The sequence below is a fragment of the Clytia hemisphaerica genome, unplaced genomic scaffold (genome assembly GCF_902728285.1).
Source record: "Clytia hemisphaerica strain Z4C2 unplaced genomic scaffold, Clytia hemisphaerica genome assembly, whole genome shotgun sequence".
In the NCBI taxonomy this organism is placed as follows: domain Eukaryota; kingdom Metazoa; phylum Cnidaria; class Hydrozoa; order Leptothecata; family Clytiidae; genus Clytia; species Clytia hemisphaerica.
Genome location: NW_027103638.1, coordinates 629,187 through 655,516, shown reverse-complemented (window position 1 = coordinate 655,516; position 26,330 = coordinate 629,187). Strand labels below are relative to the sequence as shown.

The following is a 26,330-nucleotide window of genomic DNA, read 5'->3' as shown; positions in this document are numbered from 1 at the left end:
TGTTATCTTTTAATGATATAAATAAAAGACTCGAGAAAAGTAGAACAACAGAGACTTTTGTCGAAGTTTTGACGTTGTTAGCAAGGTATTCCCAAGGGGTATACCATCAAAATGTTTCATTTTCTGATTTTAACGAGGCGGCAACGAAGCTAGCAGTGTTATCTTCAAAAATACAAAGGAGATGGATGTCCAGTCGTTTTTATGTTCATGATAAAAGAGAAGAAAAACTTGCCAGATTTCAGCAAAATCCCGCAATTATTTAAGTCTTCAGGCTTTTAAGTTTTAGCCTGTCTTGGCGAAAACACGTCCCCGTGCATCAAATTTTTAAAAAGATCACCAAACGTTTTACACCATAGTAACAAGACACAGGACCCACCTTCATGCAAGCTTTGAAAGAGCAATTCACATCCAAGAATTTCTTCATCAATTGAAAAAACTATCTTAGGTAAAAAGGTAAAAATTATTAAAAAGTATTGTGATACCTTATTTCTTCATTCAAATACATATGTATCCAGCAGCACTGATCCATAACGAACACAGCAGCCAAATATCTCCCGTTCTGTTCCACTGACCAAGATTATTGTTTTCATGTTTTAGTTTTCTCTAAAGAAAATGAGTTGAAAGTAAATTATTACAGTTTGAGGTAACTATTGCACCTTAAGACGTAAATGGAAGCTTTACCAACTGATGGGTGAGCAAAAAGATACAGACAATACGGACCTATAATTGGCACTAGGAACATTTTATTGGAATTCTTTTCAAGACAGCCATTTCCAAGTCCATTTTTAGCAAACTCGAGTTGGGCTCTTTTGCAGAAAAAAGGTACACGAAGGGAAGGGTGTCGGATATGTTGTTTTTGTTTGTGATTTTTCAGGACAATGAATCTGGACATGGAAGATTTGCGAGAAGATTATTTGAAAGCTGACTTTGAGGACATGTTCCTATATCCAATCTTTGAAAAATGGACTTAAGCCTGTCTTGGATTAACTTTTGGTTATATCTTATGATTGATGATGGTGCATAGTAATGACTATAATTCATTCTAGGAGTTTGAAATTGAAAGCAGAGAGCCAGGCTTAAAAGCACGAAATCCCAGCTCACAAGCTACTCCATTGCATTGGTTGAAATTAGTGTCTAATAAAATAACATTCCATTTTTATTTAAAATCTATTTTTTTCCAATTATGTACAAAATAGCTTAGTTTTTCCACCAAGTTTTAGTTTACGTTAAAAATACAATCTTTTGAATTCAAAGCTTAGCATGCATTTCCATATGAAAAAGATCTATATTAAGAAAATAATGGCAAACACAAAAGATTAATCTCTACTATTGTCTATGAAACTAGAGAATGTATCCTTGAAAAGAGGTTGTCCAGCTGTTGTCTTTCGTGCGTGCGTCGTGAGAAATATAAAAGTCCAGAAAACTAGTAAAATAGTTCGGTGTTCAATAGCCATAACCACTGCCACTTCCGTAGTTGTTAGAGCCGCTTCCGGTGTTGTAATAATTGCCCCACTGGCCCCACTGTTGTTGCGGTTGTTGTCCTTGTTGTTGAACGTAATACTGTGGTTGGCCTTGTTGCCATGATTGGCCACGGTTGGCAGCTTGATTTCCGTATTGGTAATTGTTGTAATTGTTATAACCACCATAGCTCTGTCCACTCGCATTGTAGTTTTGGCCGTATCCGCCATAGTTTTGCCCATATCCGGAGTTGTAACCTCCGCTATTATTACGGTGATGACCACCCGATCCATAATGTTGTCGTCCGTAGTTGCTACCGCCCGAGTTTCTTCGGTCATCATAGCGACGCTTGTCTCCCTGGCGATCATCACGGCGGTTACCAAAGCTTCCATAACGGTTATAATCATCTCGACGGTAGTCACGTCCTTGAAAGCAAAGAAGTTTTTAGTTTTTTTAGTGACAACAACATCATACAACAACATCATACAACAACAAAAAGACCTTTTGAGTGTTATAGCACAAAACAATTTCTTCAGTACAATTAACAAAGATTACGATGGATAAAATTGGAAATCTTTAACAAAAGTATAAATTATATGAACATACCTCCACCACTACCATATTGACGTCGATCACCAGATCGTCTGTCTTCATATCGTCCCTTCTTCTTTGGGTAATACTCATCACGCCCAGTACGTTTGGCACGTTGTCCGTCCGAATGGTAATCGTGCACCGTTTTCGTTGCATTCTTCTCGTCCAGTTCAGGAAAACTGACGTCGTCGAAAAGTTCACCTTTCTCTGGGATATTGAAGCGGCCTGAAAAAAACAATTTTTGAATGAACAGACTACACCCGAAGTTGTGCGTTCTTAGTTACAAGCTTTGAGTGCTTTTGAGTTCATAAGAAGGTCTCTAATGAATATCATTTGAAGGTACGAGTATAATTAGTGTTCATTTAAATATGTGACAGGATAAACTGAAGAGGTTCATATCTAAAATGATCTAACACAGTGAGAAGATAAAAAGGCTTACATTTCATGTCACACAGATCTCCAAAAGGTACTTCGTGAATAATTTCATTTTTACGTTTCGCATCAGATGTACGACGTCGCAAGTTATCATGAGTCGGCACGATGATGACCGCTTTACGTTTGAATTCATTGAATGGCTCCATTTTTGCAATCTGCGCTTTATGATAAACGTTACTCTAGAAAAAAAGAAGAAGAAATAAAGGGAAAAATGTCCCGTCGTCCCCCTCCTGAAATCACTAAAATTTCAGTAAAAACAGCCTTTTTCGTGGTAAAACACTACAAAAAGTGCCCTTTTTGACAACCAATGGACGCTGCTCTGCCTTTCTAAAATATATCATCCAAGATCGACGAAGAAAAATGATTAGGTTCGATTGAGTTTGGCCAGTTCCGCAATTGAACAGTTCATTAACACCACGTTCAATCAATTTAGACTAGTGTTTGTTTTCAATGATCAAAGTACAACGGCAAGGGACTAAAAAAATTAGTATACAAACCTGGTCGTATATATAATTTCTTTTTCGTTTAGGACACAATTGGTAGAGCTTTGTGAGTACTTTGATAGCAGCGGTCATCAGTTCTTGGAAACCTTTGTCGTCTTTTCGGCGACTTTTACCTTCCAACTGAAACACAAAAGAAATGTTCAGACTGGTATAAACTGCTATTAAAGACGTTTCCGCAATTTAACTTGAAAAGTATTTTACTTCTAAATTCAATTTTATATGGGAGGGACCTTGAACCCATCATTTCGTACACATTTTTATAAGCAACCAGGTCGCCAAGGCTAGTGGGCTCAAAATTGCTTTTTTTTCACTCTTATGTATGTAAAGCTTTATAGTTATAGATAATCTAAACATGGCAAACGAAAGCCCTTGGTCCAATAAGGATAAATGTGGTAGGATCAAGGGTGGTTAAAGCAAATTTCTCAGAAAAAGAGCTAGAATGCTAAGCAACCCCAGGGCTGACCCTAGAATTGCATTTGCTTTAAAAAATAAATATTCTCAAAATTTCAAATATTTTTTAATTTCAAACGCCCCAACTAAGAATAAAACGCCAATATGGTCTGGTTTCTTATTCAGACGGGGTAAAAAAATGGCGGCATAGGTGGCAGTATTCCTAGGTTCACAATAAGAAAAGGTTTATTTGGAAATGAAGCTTACCTTGCAACGATCCAATAAGCCTTGAACACTCACAATGTTGTACAACTTATCTGTGTTCGAATCTACATATTTCTTCACCCAAACGGTTTTTCCTGAGCTAGGTAAACCAACCATCATAATAACCTATGTAAAAGAATAGTGAGTGTAGAGTCAAAGGAAGGGCGTCCATCCGTTTGCTTTTACAGCATTTTTTAACAACAAAAAAAAAACCAGCTACCCTTCCCTGCCGTGCGAGCAAAATTTCTGAGAATTTTTTTTTAACTCTGCCTTATCAGCATAAGAGGCATGCATAAAACAAAAGTCTTTGAAGATCTACAAAGAAAGGACAAGGTGAAGTAGAAGATGTATTTAAAGGCTACCCAGAAGATAAAAAACGAACTATTTCTTAACTTAAACCTATTTTTCGTTATGTTGTGGAACATTTAAAAAGCACCAAACTGTTCGAAACTTATATTCCAGACTAGTAGGATTCTAATCAAAATACCTCAGGCATTTCATCTTCAGCAAGTCGAGTGCTTGTCATTTTTACGGTTTGTTCTTCACTTCCATTCTGCAAGAGAGTGAAGCCTTCTGGTGTCTCATTAAAAGGTGTTTCATTGTCACCAAAATTCAATTCAACCGACATGTTTCGAACCAAGATATGGGGGAACAGCGGTTTCTCGTCTAAATTGATGGTCAGTGACATAGCAACACCCAAGTCTTCTCCATTTTTGGTGTATTTCAAGCTTTTGGGCTCACTTTCTAAGTCAAGATAGGTGCCAATGACATCACCTTCACCAAATGTTACACCATATGTATAGAAGCTGGAGGAGGCACAAACCTTACCAGTACTTTCATAACCATACGAGGAGCTGGATTCACCAAGTTGCATTCCAGAGTGCTCAGCGCTCCATCCGATACGAATGGCATGATGAAGAATTTCTGTCTCTGGAAGGTCAACTTCCTTTTTACCAGTGATCTAAAGTATACAAAAATAGATATTTCACTGCAGTCCAGGTAAAGTTTTACGAGAAATTAATGTTTTTTTCAAAATTCCAGACTTACTCAAAAATTTCAATTTTCAAGGAAAAGAACAAATGTTTATACCTTGACCTCATAACCAATCTTTCCTCCTTTAACACCTCTATTAGCTCTTGCACCAGCCCACAAATAACTGAACCCATTCTTGCTTAATGGACTAGCTGCCAATCCATTGTTTGAGATGACCAGATTGATGTCAGACGAATCTAAAACCATGAAAGTAACCATTTTTGCAAACTTTTAACACGCATCTTCAAATCAGATTAGAGAACGCCATGATTGAATAAAAATACAGAAAGACAAGAAACAATTCATTATATGGTCGATGATTTGACGATTTCCTCCAATAAATCATATCTTTAAATAATTACTTTCAGCAAATTCTTACATTGATCAAGACCAACTTTTCCATCTGCAACTTCACACAAGACAAACTCTTCACCTTCTTCTACTTCAACCTCTACCATTGCATCTCTGGAAAAACGAAGAAAAAACCCTTAACAAAGTAAATGTGTGTCAGACAAAGAAATCATTGGAATTTTTGCATCTTTTGATAATCTAAATCGTTATTATAACAAAATTTAACTCACTGGATTTCTTCTTCCTTAGGCTCTTCTTTTTTAGGTTCAGGTGCCTTTACTTCATCAGTTTCGGCTTTTGCAGTCTTTGATTCAGTTGTTTCCTCTTTCTTGTCTTCCTTCATTTCAACATCTGCGGAAGATGTTGATTCTGGGACAGGGGTTTCTTGAGATTCCTTCACAGCTTCATCTTGTTTTGTGCTAGCATCATTGACAGCAGAGGTTTCGTCAACAGTTGGTGGTTCAACAAGGACCCAGTCTTCAGCAGGCTTGTCACTGGGTGTTGCATCTAAAATTGACAAAAAACATGTGATGGTTACAATTTAAGAAAGACTTAGTGCCAAAAAATGACAGGAACAATGCAATGAATTTACAATATGAGTGCCTTCTCATTTTCTACGCTAACTACACTAGGTCAATATAATAATCAACATTAAGTTATTTCAGTCATAATGTCTCGTCGTTTCAACAGTGAAGCCCATCTACTGTTTACAGGGAGATGCCTTTTCAACACATTTGCTCCATCATAGCCATGACTGATGGGAAGAGCCTTTCAACAAACCATTTGCTAGCCTTTTTTTGCCTAAATGAAAAGAAAAGCCTGGTATTTAAGCCTTTGACCAAAAGGGTCTTTTCATTTTTTTGTTTAGCTTAAATAAATTGTGAATTACCACAACAATGTAACAGTCTCTAGTCATCACCAACAACGCAGCAAGCAAAATGGTGATACCTATGAAGGAATCTAACATTAGTATCTGCAGTTCCTAGTGGTAGTGGTAACCCTTTTTTACATTAGGGTCTCTTGTGAATTTTTTGTTTCATTGTGCCTCACTAGGAAACAAGATTTTCGAATCTGGAGGGGTGCGACCATTCAAATTTGTGTGTCATGTTTAAAAATCATTGACAAAACCGATGAAAGCCTGGTTAGCTGTCACACTAAGACAAAGTCAATGTTTCATTCCTTATTATTCCAATGGCCAGTGTTAGGTATGGTAATGATTGTATCAGAATGAGCTTACATTATTAAGTTGAAAATATCTATGGGGAAGGACGAGTTTACCACAAACTAAATTTGGTTCAAGCCTTTGAAATCTGAAAAAAGGCTGACGATGGAAGTTCATAAAATGATCTTTATTCAAGGTATGGGATTTAAAATAGATCAGTATGATATAGGTATCCTTGCAAATAAATGAAAAGGCAAAATGGTAATTTTAACCAGTCCACAGTCGTCACTGTCAAAGCTTAGGTTAAACCTGAAAATAAAATTGCAATGAAATGATTAGACAGATTGGTGTTAAAAGTTATTATGGGGTCAAAGATGAGAATTTTGTTTGAAGAACAACTCAGCTAGTAATAACATTTCTGACTTATATGATTTTGTATTTAAACAGTTTAAAATGCGAGTGAAAATGTTATTACTTTACAAAAGTACTGTATTTTGTTGGCCCTAAAGAAGTTTTATATAAAACAGAATTCTCAAGGTAACATTTATTTAAAGCTTCTAATATATAGTAGAGATCCAACTTTTGTGAGAAAAGAAAGGCACTATTCATTGACGATAGACATGGTCCTAAGAATTCATGGAGTTAGAAAAATAATGAAACATATAAAAAAATGGAGTTGTTTTTTATCAGGCACCTGAAAGTAAAGAAATATTTGTTCATGTAAGATTTAAGAGATTAAGCCAATTTTGCAATATTTGGAAGGTGTAGGAGGCCTGTAAATAGCATCATGGTTTTTATAGCCCAAGAGCCCAATGATTTAGGTGCCTTCATTGTAGCAAGGGTTCACCCCTGGGTTCACCCCAATGATTTAGGTACCTTTAAGAATTTGGGTTACCACCATCATCAAGAGTTTTTGTTCCATTGACACTTTTTGATTCTTTGTTATTCCCAAATATTGATTATGCCTTGTAAAAATTGTTGTTATTTTATGAAAAATGGTAGCAGAAGTTTTACAACCAAAAGAGGTAAGTTACATTTTCTTTTTTTTCAAAATTTTCAGTTATTTAACGAAACGCATTTTGGTTAGTTTTAGAAGATCTAAAAACGCTACTAGATTCTTTTTTTTTTATTTTGTTCAAAATGACCCTAATTTTTTTTTCACTTAATTTGAAATGATTTGCTTAATTCAATCTTAAAATATTGTGACATACCTCCTTTATACAATTTATAGCATTAAAATGAGCCTTAGAATTGTAACTTACCTTTTTAACGTAAAATCGAACATATAGTCCCGCTGCTGATGAGGTCGAAAATCGTTTCGTTTCGTGACACATCTCTTAGAACTAACTTTTTTTTGTGGAAACTCGCGAATTACTATGTCCTGATTGCAAAATCAAAAAGTTTCCGCGATTTTAGCGTGCAAGTGTCGAGAAAATCGGCTTAAAAGTTGACTTTTATCGATTTAATCGATTTTAATCGATTTTCATGAATTTAACAGTTTCTAGGTCATGAATTTTCACTTTTATGATGCATTTTGCTTGTAAATACTAGTAGCTATAAAATTATTACACTAACAATAAATTTAAGCGATGAAAATGTAGGAAAAACGGCTAAAATCGATAAAATCATCGATAAAGCATCGAATGTCAACTGAAAAACTTCGAATGAGTCTATAGACTTCAAAAATTGTCTGATTTGCCTGAAATTTTGCACACTTGTCCCTTGGGTAAATATCTGTAGATCTAAGTTTTCAATTTTTTGGAAATTTGGATTTTTGGGGTCTGGGGAGGAGTTTTTTGTCAAAACGAGGCTGAAACTTAGGGGTGGCCTATAGACTTCAACAATGGTCAAATTTTGCTGAAATTTTGCACACTTGGCCTTTGGGTGAATATCTACAGATATAATTTTTCATTTTTTGAAAATTCGTAAAATCGACCTAGAAAATCATATTATCGAGTTTATCGGGTAATGTCAATTTTTACGTATAAAAGGTGTACTTCAGGTCGTCAAAATACATTATAACAGCTTATTTTTCTTCACCACATCAATGTCTAAGAAAATGATAATATAATAAAAATTCTAGATCAAATTCTAGATCGAAAAAAATCGAAATATCGTTAATTTATCAATAATTTATCGATAAAGTATCGATTTTACCTATTATTTCACGAATAAAACTCTTTTTATGAGGCTCCCCAGTCGACCCTCAATTCACGTATTCACGCACAAAATTTTGCCAATTCACATATTCACACACAAAATTTTGCCAATTCACGTATTCACGCGCAAAAAAAACCATATTCACGTTCACGCGCCAATTTTTCTTTTATATCTTTGGCTTATGCCAAACATTTTCGCCTATATGAAGTTTTCTGCAGTTTGTGACCTAATTCTCGATAGCGTCGACCTTTTAAGGCATCTTTTACAGCTATTTGAGATTTAATAAAGCAATTTGTTAGGTCTGCCGCGCCAAAGTTTCAAAGAACTACCCTTCTGGCGTAAGGTGCTTTTGATGTGGGATTTTCTTTCTCGCAGACCCGTAAGAAGTCTTTTTTAATCTCCAATCATGGTTTGAGAAGCCGTATAAACACAAGCTTCAGGTGGAGCGGTAGTACAAGCAGAGGACGCAAATTCCAATATTGGACCCCTATCTCATGGAAGAAAATACTGAGGTTAAGCATATCAGGATAGTCACGACGACAGACGGCAAATGTAATAAAATAGTGAAAATACTAAATTTGATTGGTTGAAACTCACTAGCCTGTTAAGTTTTCGTTCGTCTTCGCGATTTTACCGATTTACTTAACTTCACTAATCAGGGTTCCCAGCACTTAAGAGAAATATTTTTCCCTGACTTTTTCCAAAAAAAAGACCTTTTTCCATGACTTTTAGATTGACCAAGGTGCCTTTTTCCCTGACCAGAGCAGAATATTGGGCCTTTTTCCCTGACCGTTCGCCCCAACAGTATTTTGAAAAACACCATATTGAGATAAAAAAAATAAAACTTAACACAATTTCAATACATATATTTTTTTAAAAGCGAGTCTACTAAAACCCCACTAAAACCAGGATACAAAAGGGGTACCGTCGTATGTATGTAAAGATGAACGTGCTATCATTTGAATGAAAACTTTCCTCTTTCCTCTTTCTAAAAAGATTTTCTTCAAAATTTGGCTTCTAAAATCGGACCCTTAGAGTGCAGTGAAATTCCATGAAAAATCATACCCTTACAGTGCACTTTTTCCAAATTTCTCTTCTCGCCCGTAAGGGCGAAAATTTTTGTGCCAATTTTACCAAAAAATTGGCCTTTTATCACAATTTCCTACCCTTACAGTCCAGTTCAGTGCAGTTTTGTAATTTCCTACCCTTACCCTTCCTGAACTATGAAAAACCTACCCTTAAGGTCTGAACGTCTGGTAGGTCATTTACCTTGAGTGCCCCCCCCCCCCGGGTCATTTTTCTATCACTAAAACGAAATAAAAGAAACTAATTAAGAGATAAGTAAAACAAAACTGTCAGAACTGTGGACTAAATAAATATCACAGAGCTTACAATACACCAATACTTACTGGCTGATAAAATACCGGCAAAAATGAAAGATGAAAAGGATAATATCATTTCAATTATCATTTGTAATTTGGAGTTGACTGATTTTGGAATTCCCTGACTTTCCCTGACTATTCCAAAAAAAGTTCCCTGACTTTTCCCTGACTTTCACTACTTTTTCTAAATTTTCCCTGACTTTTCCAGGTTTTCTCTGACTTTTTCCAAAAAAGCTACTTTTTCCAGGTTTTCCAGGTTTTCCCTGACCGCTGGGAACCCTGCTAATGTATGGAAAACAACAACACGAGCGCGAAATTTATTCGGAAAATCTCGTCTTTGATGACTGAAAAACGGCCTTAATACGCTATTGTTAGTCAAGTATGCCTTTTTTGGTCGTACACAATTTATTTTGAAAATCTTTGATTTTATTTAACACTGACCATTTGTTGGCAAAAATCTGGTACGGCGAGCGACGTATCTGCCGTACCCGGTTCCGTGTTCCAAGAGTTTTGCTAAAGAAAAAGCTTTTAAAATTTAGAATGCCTAGATTTGAAAACGCATCATGTGCATGCATCATCTATGAGAATTATTTTTTAGAAGATGTTTTAGAACTACTCTGAACTACCTACCTTACAAATTATTGAGGGTGCAAAAACCCTCTAAGTCTCTAAGTTAACGCGGTATCATTTTGTGTATTGCATTGTAGTAACAATATAAGTAACTACGGAAAACGACCATCATTAAACGCTGACGGAGAAAATTTTTCTCTAGACTCTTTTGTTTTGGCTAAAGACACTCTCGTTGGATCTCTTTTGTTTTGGCTAAAGACACTCTCGTTGGATGCAGTATTTGCATCACAAAATTTGTCGTTAAAAATGAAAAAATACGCCCTCGAAAAAATAAAAAAATTTGTTTAGATATCTTTGAGAATTTTAATGTTATAAATTTTTGATTATTTTGAATGACTTCACTAAGTTAATATGACAATAAGTTAATCCAAGACTATGCGAGCAAAGCAAGCAAAAAAACTTTTAGATTTAGGTATTTAGGTCTTAGATAGATTTTTAGAGTTTCCTTGTGTTTTAGACAATGATTTGCTTTTCACGTTCACGCTAAAAATCTCGATTCACGAATTCACGGTGGAAAAATCTTATTTTCATATTTTCACGTTCACGCTGATATCTCAATTCACGTATTCACGTGCTAAAAAAGTCCATTTCACGTATTCACGTCAGAAAATAGGCTCATTCACGTGTCACGCCAGCCCCTGGGGGAGCCCCTTTTATGATAAAATTGCTCAAACCTTAATTGGGTCGTAGAAAGGAGTTAATTTTAAGCTTTTTTGTGCCTTCTAAGTACTTATTTCTATATGTAAATTCAAATATTTAAAAGACGTTTCCCACTCTGAAACTAGTGCATCATCATTGTCACTGTCAGATTCTATTTCAGTATCACTATCATTTGAATCATCACCACTATCACACATTTCTAGATTGTAATCTACTTCCTCTGTGTCATCTTCCACAGTAGTCTCGCCATTACCATTTTCACAACCCTCACATTTGCATAAATCACTACATTTAAAAGAGGCTTTTTTGCAGGAACAGCGATTTATGGAACAACCTGATTTACATCCACTGCTGATGAATTGATAAGATGCTATCGGGGGCGATGGGTAGTGATATCCATTTGATTTCCAGCCCACTTTTTCTCACCTCCCATCCGTGGTCACTTGCAGAAGGTAATCTCATTGGGGTGACAGAGCTCCTCCATATGTACACTTGATAATTAGCACGTCGAGTATGCAACAAGAGAGAATCGTCAGTAGGTCGGAGCGATTCCTCGGAAAATTTTCCACTTTTGAAAATGGTAAAATGAACCCGATTAAGGTCGTCTGTTTCTTTGTGACCGTACAATTGACAAACAAAATGATTGAGAGAGGGCAAATCCTCTGATAGCGAAGTACCAAGTAATGAAAACGTTTCCAAGTGATTCTCGTCGTCTTCAATTGCTCTTAACGACTACTTAGACAATTTGTTAAGTGAGGAGGCTGACGTTTACCGAACGATGAAGAAAACCGAATTGAAAACCTTTGGTACTCAGTCCCAAACAATGAACGTGAAGAACACAAAAAACGAAATTGTTGCAATCAAATTGACCAAAGATCTTTTTGCAAAACTTGTCTACTTGCCAAAAGTCGGGATATTGATATGCAAGAAGTGCTGAAATATACTCTACGCCCCTTCTCTTCACCATTGTCATTGTACGACGGGAGCATGGTCAAAACTCAGAAATCAAAGTTACTCGAAATCTTCGAGACGAAGTCAAAAGTTGATTGCATCCATTCCTGAAAAAAGTTGTTTGGTCATTGACGCAATGGTCATGCTGCAAGTGCTGAAAAATGTACCAGATACCTTCGAAAATCTTGCTACAACCATCTTTAAAACCGTCATCAAAGTTTGGCTGTATTCGAGTCGATGTAGTTTGTGGCAGATATCCTGATGAAAGCTGAGCGTCTCAAAAGGGGCAGTGCTGGTGCAGCTGTTATCAATATATATGGTGGTTCGAAAAAAACTCGTTAATGGAAAAAGTTTTTAAAGTCCGGCAAATACAAGGAGAATATAATGGAATATTTTTTCAAGACCTGGCGTGATATTCCTAGTCAAGCCTTTACCGGTAAAGAAATCTATCTATGCCACAAGGATAAACCGATAAACTCGATAATATGATTTTCTAGGTCGATTTTCCATGAAAAATTATATCTGTAGATATTCACCCAAAGGCCAAGTGTGCAAAATTTCAGCAAAATTTGACCATTGTTGAAGTCTACAGGCCGCCCCTAAGTTTCAGCCTCGTTTTGACAAAAAACTCCTCCCCAGACCCCAAAAATCCAAATTTTCAAAAAATTGAAAACTTAGATCTGCAGATATTCACCCAAGGGCCAAGTGTGCAAAATTTCAGGCAAATCAGACAATTTTTGAAGTCTATAGACTCATTCGAAGTTTTTCAGTTGACATTCGATGCTTTATCGATGATTTTATCGATTTTAGCCGTTTTTCCTACATTTTCATCGCTTAAATTTATTGTTAGTGTAATAATTTGATAGCTACTAGTATTTACAAGCAAAATGCATCATAAAAGTAAAAATTCATGACCAAGAAACTGTTAAATTCATGAAAATCGATTAAAATCGATTAAATCGATAAAAGTCAACTTTTAAGCCGATTTTCTCGACACTTGCACGCTAAAATCGCGGAAACTTTTCGATTTTGCAATCAGGACATAGTAATTCGCGAGTTTCCACAAAAAAAAGTTAGTTCTAAGAGATGTGTCACGAAAATCACTTTCTAGCCACTTTTTTCGACCTCAGCAGCGGAACTAATACATCCTTTTACATCATCAAATATTATTTTAATCATCATCATACATCTATTCTTCTAAATATGTTACCATGTTAAAATCAGCACTTTTCAATGAAAATTTTTTATCAATATGTCTGTAGCTAGACAGGAGACCCGTCGTGTTTTTTTTTATAATTTGATGTACACAAGACGGGTTCGAGCTGTGAGTCCAATATTGGACTCACATTTTTTACAGTGGGAAATTCGAATTTAGGGCTGTCCTCACTTACTAAAATAAAAACCAAATTTCGGAAATTGCGCTTTCTCTAAGAAAGTGTGACCAGTAAAAGAATAACAAAATTTGATTGGCTATGTTTTCAACCGTTATTAGGATCTGAGAAATTCAAACTCTCAGCCCGTACCATGCTATACATTTCGCCATCAATTTATCAAAGAAGAAATCATAGCATGGATTCCCAGGCTAGTCTGTAGCTGGAAAGAGCACTTGAAAAAATGTGGTTTTGTGAAATAAAAATTTTTTTTGAAAATTTGTAACTTACCTCCTTTGGCTGTAAAACGGCAGAACAATGAAAAGAAAGTGTCATAGTTTGAAAGTAGGTCACTATTCCCCTAGTCCAAAGAAAAACTGTCCCTACCCTAGGTGTTTCTCCCCCTTTTCTCGGGAACCACCCCTTCTCTATAGAAATTTTGTTACATTTCTTTTTGAATTTTTCAGAATAATGCAGACACCAAGTTTGAGAACTACATATGACTGGAAAAATCAGAAAGTAAGGGCTAGGTTATAATTATATAGAGCCTCTATCAGAGCAGCTAATGATCCAACAAATTTGCTAAATTTTGGCCTCAGACCCCTCACTTGCTTAGTACCCTGTCCCTAGAATTATTATGTTAGTAGACTCCACTACAAGATGTATTCTTGAGATACCTGGAAAAGATATATACTTGATTGATAAAAAAAATCATAAAAAGCATATAATAATTAATTGTTCTTACAATTACAAACAATAAAATTTAAATGAAAAATCTAGAAAAGAAGAAAAAATATTAATGTTAATTTCCTATCATATCAAAAGGTTATCATTAGGACAAACATCTAGCTATCTAGATGTTTCCTATGTGTCTACAGACAAAAAAGCACTGTCTTATATCATGAGCTGTTTATTTAAAAAAGGTGCATAAAGGGTTTATTCTGGAAAATGGGTCTCACTACAGCAGGAACTATTCTGTGGTTTAACGGTTACAGTTATTACCCATTATTAAGGGGTTGCTTATCAAAAACATCCTTGTGTACAAGGAGAGGGAAGGGGCTGCAAGAAAATAAATATACGCATATTAATGTACGTTGTTCACAGCTCCTTTTTTGTATGTAAAATGGTGTGAACAAGAATAAAGACTGAGTTGTTGTTCTGTTCTCGCTAAATAATATCATCTGTTTCTTTCCCTTAGAAAAAGGGGAAACCCCGGCAGCCCAAGTTATATCATTATCTAAGGAAGTTTCCTGTAAAGCCTTGATTCTTTTCAAAAAGATTTCCAAACCAAATAAATAAAACATCTCTTATATAACATAAGGTTTCCTAAAAGGAGAGGTCAAAGTACTCAATTTTTGACTTTTTAGTAGGTAAATACTGTGTGGATATATAATAATAGTTATAAACAATGTCTAATTTTACAGTTACTGGTAGTGTTGTCACCTAACAACCTGAATCTCACTTAGAATGTTCTTTTTTTTCATATCATTGTTTTGATCCTGGAGTTTTTGATTATTTGACATGACATCCTAACTGGCATAACGTTAAGACATAGAATACAGCATGTTTTGCCTAACAAGATCAAAAATTGTGTATTGCTTTTAGGTGGAACAGAAAAGACTGCCAGATTCTATTCAGATAAAAATGGTTGTGGCACATGGTGTTTCTTAAAAAGGGGTATTGTATTTCTGTTTTACATGTTGGGTTCATATTTTTAATTAGTTTTTTAAACTCGGTAGTCTTTTTGTTATTTATTTGGAAAATTAGAGCTTTTTTTCAAAATGGCAACCTCCGAGTCACTAGTTCACTGTTTAAGGGGAAGTTTGCAGTGATATTTGACAGACTGCAAAGTGATGGATTATTTGGTTATCCAAAAAATGATAACCAAAAATTAAAATGTTCCTGTTGAGTTTTTTCTAAATTCCAAGCCTGCTGTTATAAAAAAATGGCTAATCAGAACTGAATTAACTGAAAAGTAAGTTAAAAAAACTACTAAGCTCAAAATAAACCAAAATTTAACAGAAAATCTTCAAATTGTGTAACACTCTATTCCATTCTAGATTATACACCAGTTTAAATTCTACTACACTTCAAAACTCATTTGATAAAACTGTTGAAAAAGAAAAACATCTTTCAGTGTGGCAATTGAAAAATTCTTTTTTAATTTTAGCTTTTGACTCTTTCCAGCAACACTCAATGATTTGGATGAAAATTTTCAATTACAACTTGAAATATTTTTTGTTTTAAAAAGAAGATAACAGACAATTTTTTATGTCTTTTAAGTATTTGTTTATTGGACACTGCCCCTCTTAAAATCACTAAAATTGTGCCAATACAGCCTTTTTTTGGAGAAAACATTGCAAAAAGTACCCTTTTTGGCTTCCTGCCGACACTGCCCTGCTCTTTCCTCTATCAATTAAGTTTATGTACCTCCATCCCGTTAATTTTTACATACCTTTTACTTTCTAGCAGAAATCAGAGACAAAAATAAAATGTGCAGGAAAAAGGCCTATGCTCTAGGGGCTGAGTTAGGTCTCATATGCACATCGGCGTATAATCATTTTTTCTTTTGATCATGAAAGTATAGTCCTTGAAGAGTCAGAAAACGTGTGTGGCGTTATTTGGATCCGGCACAAATTTCCATAATGGCGGATTATAGATTTTCAACCCTTTTTAGCCCTCTTGCTTGACATACATAGACATACATAGACATAATACCAATCGATCACAAATTTTATGCTGATTAAGAAAAATTTTAGAACCATGGTCTGAAAATTTCGTTATCTGGAGATATGAAGCACTTTTGTTTTCAAAACTTAGAAAACGTAAGTACTTTGTATGTATCTCTTGATAACGAAATTTCAGGGTGCACAAATACCCTCGCAAAAATTAAAGTCAGAAAAATTAATGGCATGAAGGTGTGGAAGTCTTTTAGTCAACTCTAGTTTAGACAACTGACTTTAACTATGGCTTCTCTGTCTAAATTACTGTAAGTTGGTCTAATATTGACATCCCTCTTCTAATTTTGACATACTTCTTTAGAGATAGAAAGAATAGGAAGGTCAGAATCACTGATTGAAACTAATTTTCTTTGTTTAGCGATTAGAGAGGAAAAAATCTTGAGTCTATCAGCGATTCCGACCTTCCTATTATTTTCCTACCTTTAAAGGGTGTCAAAATTAGAAGAGGGATATCGACATTAGACCAACTTACGATAATTATGTTTCAGGATACTTCTTTATTTTGCCAACTCTCAGCAAATGAACCAATCCTCACACACATTTTTGAATCATGTAAATTCTCTCTCAATCTGTCCCAATTTCAATTCTATAAATATACAAAATCCACGCCCACAACTAAGCTTAAAACATTAAGCAATCCACTGCTACTGCTACTGGACATAGCCCAAAAGTTATGACTAAATTGGACTCTACATACCTTTCAATCGTTCTTAGAAAAATGGCTGATGTGAAAATGACATCAAGGGTCATTGACAAAAGATTTTCTTTATCGACATTTGGCCTTCTAAAACAAATTCAGAACTTTTTAATGAACAATTTGGAAGTAGCATTACTAAAATACTTGCCTTTTATTGGTCCGTGTGCTAATTTCTTTAGTTTTTCCTTTCAAAATGTTGCGACTGCATTGCGCCATTTTAAATTTTGTTTAGGATTTCGACATCAATGCGGGTATTAAAAAAAAAACTCAATGTGGGTCAAATAGACAAAATTCAAACGGTGACATGCAGTAAAGCAAAGGGAAGTCGGTATTAGTTTACCGTTACCCGCCTACTTGTGTTTGAGCTACCGCTTAAAATTTTTCATTATTTCTTTTTTTTTTTTCAGTCCAAATATGAAAAACATCAATACATGACTTGTCTCTGCATACACATTGTCCCCGAAGCCTTCACGCAACTGATTTCATCCACACGCTTTGTATCATCGCCACTTGCACGCCCAATGTGAAACATAGGATACGAGAGCGCACTGTTTACGTTCGATCGTTCGCGTGGGAGAGTTTATGGTAAATTAATGAATAATGAAATTTTGCTGCATCAAATTTTGAATTCATTGTAACGGTAAACTAATACCTTCGCCGCCCTTATCGTGAGATCAGATGAAAAAGATGGCGGGGTGAAAAAAGAAATTTAGGGTAAGACTTTGTTTTGAATTTTGAAATTTGAATTTTGGACAGATAAAAAAATTCACTCCATTAAGAATTAGTGAATAAGGCAAAACCATGGGGAACCTGGTGGAGCCGTATTTTTAGATACAAACAAATGAGAAAAATAAAATGACAAGATAAAGAAGACAAAAACGGTGAACACTGTAAAATCCGTGAAACCTTGTGTTTTAAAATACCAGTGCTACCCGCTTGTTTCAAGTGGCCGTAACGGAACTTGTTGGGAAACTGGTTGGTTTTTTGTCACTGTGGAAAGTTTGTCACATCTTCTCATTCTGACAAAGAAGGATTGATATTCACAGCATTTGACCTAGGATCAGCTACACATGACAAGAGAACACCTGGGTTCCCATGTGTAGCTGAGCAGGTACCGATCCTTTATTTATCGATTGTTTCACTTCTCAAGACACTTCAATCTTTCATTGAAAGGAAGTACCTTTTTCTTATTACTTTACTGTTTTGGTTCTCCTGCACTCGCACCATGACGGAGAAACACCCCTGAAAGTGTTAGCGAAACAGAAAAGCTATCTCAAGTTGAAGAAAATCAGTCAGAAATAGAAGACTTAATTGCTGAATTATGTCTGAATACTTCATCTAAAGCAGTGAAATCTTGTGTGCGAAAGTATCAATTTGGCAAAAGTGTAGCACAGATTGAAAAGGACATATACAAAGAGAAGGTTGAATTGCTGAAAGAGACTGCAGAATTTTTTAAAAAATACAGCATTTCGAGGATAAAACAAAGAAGGCGTTATCACACCTGATAACCTGTAAAATCCAAAACCTTCTTCCAGACAATTGTTCAGTTTGCAAAAGAAGGTATCGTATCAGCCTTCATGACTGTCCGATTCTCGAATGTGCCATTTGTGGCCAAGGGGTCCACAAACCTTGTTGGTTAAATCTTGCATCAATTGCTACAAACGATTTCAACCAACCTGTAGATGCGGATGTCTTCAAAACCTTGGTCAACCCTCTAAATCTACCAGGAATGTTTTACATTTGCGATCCCTGTAAAGTTACTACCATTCCAAGTGATGAAGAAGGGAATAGTAAGCGTAAAAAACGTACAAAAAGTACATCCCAAACTCAGAACAACCATCATCCAATAAATACTGAAGCTCAGGATACAACCCTTACAGTCACAACCGATTCAACAACTGATGTTGATGTTGTCGACATTGACCAGTCATCTGATTATAATTTCTCTGCTGGTAAACAAAGTGAAGATGACGAAACCAACAAAACAAGAAGAGGCGAAATCAAAGATAATGAAAAGAAATCCCAAATCTGCAAATTTTACAAAAGTGGAACATGCAAGCATGGCCTAAAAGGAAAGGAATGCAACTACACTCACCCTAAAATGTGTCGCAAGTTCACACAACATGGAACAAGGCAACCAAGAGGATGTAACCTTGGAACTAAATGCAAGGACTTTCATCCAAAAATGTGTTTAGATTCCCTTCGGAAAGGAGAATGCTTTTCAGAATCCTGTCGTTTTGCTCATGTAAAAGGAACAAAAAGACAACCTCCAACTGTGAAAAGTAGTGTAGCGCACAATAACAAACAATCAAACAATAACAAACAAGAGCCTGGTCATTTTTTAGATATGATTCGTCTGTTGAAGGAAGAAATTCTGGAAACACTGGGACAGAAAATCCAAGACATTCAATTTCAAGTACAAAACCTACAACAGACTCATCAATTACCTCAACAACAGACTCACCAAATACCTCCACAACAGACTCATCTGATACCCCCACAAGGACTACCGCTCAGACCACCATTCCAAATCCCTCAACTACCATTCAACCCAATGCAAACATTCCAGTAGTGAATAGCTTTGCATTTTTTAACATACAAGGGCTTTGTCCACAAACAGTACCCAGCAAAGTTCCCTTTATTAAAGATAATGTTTGTAATGAAAACCAACTTTTTGTTGGATTGTCAGAAACTTGGTTATATAACCATAAAGACGCAGAACTTAAAGTAGAAGGTTTCGCTCCCTTCCGATGTGATTCAACAAGAAAGAAGAAATCTAGAGGCAGATTTACTGGTGGAGTTTGTTTTTTATGTCAGGGATGATATTGCAGCTTCATGCGAAAAAATCTATTCTCACTCCTCGCCCAGTGTACAACTTCTTTGCCTATACTCAAGCATCGAAAATCTGGCTATCCTGGTAGTCTACCGACAACCTGACGACAAAGCAAATGGTAATCCTTCAACCGCAAATGATTTTATCATTCCTATCAATGGTGTAAAAAATGCACTTTCAAAGTTAGAAACCGTACCAAATATCATTTTTGGAGGTGATTTCAACCTTCCAAAAGCAACTTGGCCTGAGGGCCTTCCAAAATCAGGATGTACTATCAACGACCGTCTTATTCTAAACTCTTTGAATCAGTTTTGCAACGAATTCTTCATGTCACAATATATCGATTTGCCAACACACAAGGACGGAAATACATTATAGACCTTGTTTTCACTAACAACGAACAAATAATACACAGCTACACAACAGTACCTGTATTGCAAAGCACATCACATCACGAAATTGTACTTGTATCAACAACTCTGAAAGTTCAAAACTCCTTTCTGGACGACGATCAACAAGAGCCACGCACAAAATTCAACACACTGAATTATTTTGCTGATGACATTGATTGGGAAACTATTAAAGATGATCTCAAATATGTCAACTGGCCAAGTGAGTTCGATACTGAAGACCCAGATGTTATTTTGGAAACCTTCAACAACATATGCTACAGAATATGCGAAAGCAGAGTTCCCGTGAAGGCCAAGACCACATCAAAAACGAAATCAAAAGCTGAGAGATACCGTCACTCTCTACAAAAAGAAGAAGAAAAATTACAAAAAACTTTACACACCAACTCCAAATCCAAGAAAGACAAGATAAAAGATGAACTTTTACAAATTGAGAAAAAAACTTCAAAAATCTTTTAATGAGTCAAAGCGTCACGTGGGAAAGCAAAGTGATTGACTCAATTAAAAAGAATTCAAAATATTTCTTTACCTATGCAAAAAAGAAATCGAAAATTCGGTCTAATATCGGACCCCTATTGAATTGCAATGAAGAACTTACACAAAGAAGCAAAGAAATGGCTGATCTCTTAGCCGACCAATATGCTAAAGTGTTCAGTAAACCAAAGCAACCACAACCACAACCTAACCAAGACAAAACAAACGTCAAGATTGATGAGATTAACATAACAGAAGACTCCATCGTTAAAGCAATAAATGAGCTGTCTCCATCATCTTCTGCAGGACCTGATGGATTTCCAGCTATGTTTCTCAAAAAATGCAAAGATGAGTTATCCGTTCCACTGTGTTTACTCTGGAAGAAAAAGCCTAGAAATAGGTCTTGTTCCAACTGAACTGAAAAAAATGCACCATAACACCAATTCACAAAGGAGGAAGCAGATCTCTGGCTGCCAACTACAGACCTGTTGCACTCACCTCGCATGTGATAAAAATTTTCGAGAAAATATTGAGAAATCATATTGTAAATCACATGAACAACAACGACCTTTTCAATCCAAACCAACATGGTTTCAGAAGTGGGAGATCCTGCCTTAGTCAGCTTCTCGAGCAACACGACCTCATTCTTGACATATTAGATGAGGGTTTGAATGCAGATGTTGTTTACCTTGATTTCTCAAAGGCTTTCGACAAAGTCGATCATGCAGTTGTACTTGGGAAATTAAAGCAATTGGGTATATCCGGACCAATCCACAGATGGATTGAATCATTCCTTACTGAAAGATATCAAACAGTAATAGTAAATGGTGTCAAGTCCAAAGCCCAGAAAGTAATTTCAGGAGTCCCTAAAGGCAGTGTATTGGGACCTCTTATATTTCTAATATTGATTGGTGACATTGATGAAAAAGTACTGTACTGTGTATTGAAATCATTTGCTGATGATACACGTGCCACCAAATCAATCAAAAACACAAAGGATGTTGAAATTCTTCAAAAAGAACTAGAAAAAGTCTATGACTGGACTGAAGAAAACAACATGAAACTAAACGACACAAAGTTTGAACTTCTACGCTATGGTCCAGATGAAGAAATAAAAAACCAAACTCACTACAAATCCCTTCAGGAGAAAATATCGAAAGGAAGAAATTTGTGAAGGACCTGGGAGTACTAATGTCAGATGATGCTGTCTTTACACATCAATAAATTCAGTCATTGAGAAAGCAAAAAACTTGATTTCCTGGATTGCGGACTTTTCTCTTCGCGTTTACCCCAACTAATGATTACTCTTTACAAATCATTGGTTATTCCAGTCATTGAATATTGCTCAGTCCTATGGAGTCCAAGTGCTGTCAGTTCTACCCAAAGATTAGAAGAAATCCAAAAATCATTTCTCAAAAGAATAACTGGCACTCCAAAAAACTATTGGGATTGTCTGAAAAAGCTAAAACTTTACTCACTTCAAAGAAGAAGGGAGAGATATCGGATCCTGTATACATGGAAAATAGCTGAAAATCTGGTTCCAAACATCAACAATAAATTTCAATTCAAGGAAACTCCCAAGATTGGGAAGGATGTGTGTTCGCACCCATAGTTCAAAACTACATGATAGCACTCTTGTTGTGCAAGGTGCTAAATTATTCAATTCAATGCCCAAGAGTATTAGAGATATGAAGAATGTTACAGTCGAAAAGTTCAAAAACTCTCTAGACAGACACCTCAGTTCGATCCCAGACGAGCCACAGATTCATGGTTACACAGGGTGCAGGAGAGCCGACTCTAACTCCATTCTTGACATGAAAACTGTTTAGCTGCTGACATCCTTCCTTATTCAGGTTTGATGGATGCAGCATTGTGGTGTGAAGCAGAAAGTTTCTTGCCAGAGCATGAAGCTCGAAGACAACCAAAAGTAACCAAAAGTAAGTAACAATAAGAGCAAAGGGGGGGGGGTTTAAAATTTAACAGCCAAATGCCGATAACAAATTCAAAAATCTTTTGTTGATGACCCCTACCCTAATGCTACTAATACAGTCAGCAACAATGTCTTACTTAGGACATCATGTCTTACTGTGGACATATGTACTAACTAGGAAATAAAAGATGTCCTCACTAGGCCATTTTTTCTATTTTTGCCTATAACTCAAAATCAAGAAAAGTGCGCACTTTCTTACCATCGCCAATCGAAAGAGCACCAAAAAATAAAGGTTTTAGGTGATCTTCAAATATTTTGGTCAAAGGAATCAAGAAATATCTTATCCTAGCCCTAAAGCCAAATCTACATGTTACAAAAACCCGAAATTTTATGATGTAGACAGTCCTTTATTTGTAAAATCGGGAATTTTCATAATGGTAGACCAAGTGGCGATGGTAAAGGTTCCGTTCCTGTTCTGCTGTTTTACAAATTGTATATTCAAAGACACATAGAGAGAGAAAAAACCCTTCTGCAGATTTTGAAGAAATTTTCAACATATACCAACTAAAGCTTGCTCTTTCGATTGGTTATGTTTTTAACATGCGCATTTTCCTCTAAAATGTCTAAAATGGGGGTTCAAATAAAAAATGTCCTACTTAGGCCATAATTAGGACATAAAACTAGCTGTATTGTATAAGGGTTGCGAAGCGATCCAGACTCCACCTCAATTTGCAAGTTGCTAGCAAAATAAGAGACACTCTAAAAATCCCTCTAATAAAGCCGCTATAGAGACAGGGTCGTAAGAGCCTTAATGTCCCAAACACACCACATAATCCACGGCGGCACAACACCCGCCGCCCGCCCGCCGCGCATCGCTCTTTTTTTTTCCTTCTAGTTATTCTAGTGTAAATGGTGCCTTAATAAAATCGAACGATATTAGTCGAACGATCGAACATTTTTATTCGAATCACACAAATCGTCTGTCGAAATCATCAAAACATAAAAATAAAACAAAAACAAAAATGTACAAAGATGGCTTGTTGGGCAGTTTTGATTTATTTCTTGACAAATTTGACAAATTTGATTACCTCCGTACTTCTTTATCATAGAATATCCACTTGGTTTTGCAAGGTAAGTTTCGTTCACTAAAAGAGCACTCCTCCCGCCCGCCCTCGCGACTTTCAAAAACCTCTCATTAATTGGCCTTATTTGATACTTGATACTTTTGCTGTTAAAATTCAAGGGATGATGAAGATCCTTTCTGTCAACTTTCAAACTAATTTTTTTCCATTTAACAGCAAAATGAACATTTAAAACCGAAGAACTACTGCTTAGATTGCTTAGATTGCTTAGATGCGTGCCGCCCGCGCGGCAATTTGATCAACTTCAGATTCAGTCCGTGTTTCGGCTTCCGGTAATTTTGTTGCTGTCCACTGTTAGGGTACACCATTTTAAAACGGCATTTTTCGCAGTCCTAGCTACCAAACCGAGAAAGTTTTCGTGGCTTCAAGCCAAACCATTCAAGGTCATTTTGATAAAATCATTGGTTTGAAGATGTGATTTATATAGCAAATTTTATAGCAAATTTTCGCTTGGGATAGAAGTTAAAGGTACGTGAGGACCCTGCCGACGCACCGGACTGTCCAGTGTATTTGTCCGGTGGCAAAAAGTATCCTTTCGCTACACCGGACGCAATAAGTCCGGTGTCAGTCCGGTGTTGCATAAGGGAATTTTGGACACCGGACATTTATGAAACAAAAAATTAAGAAACAACGGACGCACCGGACTGGTCATGTCCGGTGTTTTGATTGTCCGGTGGAAAAAATATCCTTCTCCAACACCGGACACACGACTTTCTTAAGTCCGGTGTAGAGATTGTCCACTGGTAAAAAAAATTCTCATTTTACACCTGACTTTTGCGTGTCCGGTGTTCGTCAAGTCCGGTGCGTCGGCAGAGTCCTGGTACGTGCACAATATAGCAAAACTGCTTCGCTCATAAATTCGCTTTGCAAAAATGTCCTTCTTAGGCCTTTGTCCTAGTTAGGCCATTGTCCTAACTAAGACATTGTTCCTGACTGTAATAAGTGAAATTGATCAGTATTTGTGATTTAGCCTTCTCTTGGTCTTGCTCAATCTTAACTTACTCAATTAAGCTGCCTACTTCTCCTATCTATCTATTTTTGCCTACTATCCGAGTTCTAAAAATTAAATATAATTACCTTCAGTATTGCTTTCAGAAGGTTCAGTTTCTGAATTAGCAGATGCCTCTGGCTCAGCTTGAGTTGTGGACGAAGGAACAAATTCCTCTTCAACTGGTGCCTCTACTTCAGGTTCCTTCACCTGTTCTACTTGTTCACTGCTAGTAGGAGCTTCTTTATCTTCGCTTTCCTGGTTATTAGAATCACTTTGTTGAGAACTCTCCTCTGTTTCCATAGCTTCTTCTGCAACTTCTGGTTCATTTTCAACTTCTTGTTGAGGCTCTTCATCAGCTTCCATTGCTTCGACTAAGCGTTTTACCAAGTCATCTTTCTTACCTTTTGTGCTAAGTCCTCTCTCCCCTAAAGCAGCTTTGAGCTCGACAACTTTCAACTTTTTGATTATGTTGATATCCATTTTTATAGCTTGAAAAGAATCAGTCTTTGACCAGCTCTATGATTTTGTTCAGTGGAAATTGGCTTCCAGCTTCTTCTCCGCGCGTTGTCTTTGTCGCAAAGGATCATGGTATTCTTAAAAGTACTTCTACACTAGAACATGTCAAGTCTGAGGATTTTTCATATGCGAGTTACGAGTTACAAGTTGCGAGTTACGAGTTGCATTTAGAACCACGAGTTACGAGTTACTTTTTACGAGTTACGAGTTGCATATTAACAAAATAAAATCGCGAGTTGCGAGTTACGAGTTGCATTTAGAACCACGAGTTACGAGTTACTTTTTACGAGTTACGAGTTGCATATTAACAAAATAAAATCGCGAGTTGCGAGTTACGAGTTGCATCTTAACACACAAAATTCGCGAGTTGCAAATTAAAAGTGCGAGTTGCAAATTGAAGGTGCGAGTTCCATATTAAGTGCGAGTTGCAAATTAAAAGTTCGAGTTGCAAATTAAAATCAAGTCTGAGATTGTTATCTTAAATAATAACAGCACAAAAAAAGCTAAACCCAAAGCAAAGCATGGAAAACTCAGCCAAACTGTTTACGTTTTGTGATTAAAGTTGTGAAACCACTCAAATCACACATTTTTTCGCTCATTTTTGTATAAAAACAAAACAGAGCATTACATAACTTTAAGTTTTGAAAAGAAATGCGCGTGTTTCTTCCTATCGAGAAACATCTTTAATGTTACTTTTAATAACGTGGACGTTACCTGTCATTTTCAAGACAAAGTGACACTTTTTGATAAAATTATTGACAGGCTACTTAAGTGTGATACCTGCAAGCTTTATTACACCAAATATTTTAATTGTACAGAATGAGATGCCTTTGATATAAATAGATAAATATTGTCAAGAGGCAAACTTTGGGAAGGGCAGTTTTAGAGATACAATTCTAATCAATTATTCTATTGTCCTTATGTTGATAAAATCACTTACTTTTATGAAATAATGATCTGATGGTCAAATATAAAGTTTCTTTAGGCAATCCCAGCAAACAAAGGTTTTGTCCCGGGGGTGGGGGGGGGTCCTACCCTTCCGACCGACGGGGATGCTCCGCTGAGGTTCCAAAATATGACTCTACATGGGACTCGTTTTTTCAAAAATGTTGCCGAAATTTGCGAAAAGAGTGACCCTGATTGGAACTGAAAATCCAAAATTTTCTAAAACTTTCAACTTTTTCCCCAAATTTTTCGAAAAAGGCACTCTACGAAGGACTGATTTGGGGTTTTGTCACTTATAAATTTGATGCTGAT

General features: G+C 36.2%; 1 protein-coding gene across 1 annotated transcript; it reads right to left on the bottom strand.

Annotated features, from left to right (window-relative positions):
* Positions 1–1,135: 1,135 nt before the first annotated feature.
* On the bottom strand, positions 1,136–25,148 carry LOC136802748 (heterogeneous nuclear ribonucleoprotein U-like protein 2). The gene is made up of 10 exons (XM_067059507.1): positions 24,644–25,148; positions 5,255–5,531; positions 5,053–5,138; positions 4,731–4,870; positions 4,129–4,602; positions 3,645–3,767; positions 2,982–3,107; positions 2,489–2,663; positions 2,065–2,274; positions 1,136–1,883 (listed from the first exon to the last, which is right to left on the bottom strand). The coding sequence occupies exons 1-10, from the start codon at positions 25,035–25,037 to the stop codon at positions 1,444–1,446; spliced, it is 2,445 nt and encodes an 814-aa protein (XP_066915608.1). The 5' UTR covers positions 25,038–25,148; the 3' UTR covers positions 1,136–1,443.
* Between the last annotated feature and the right edge of the window lie 1,182 nt (positions 25,149–26,330).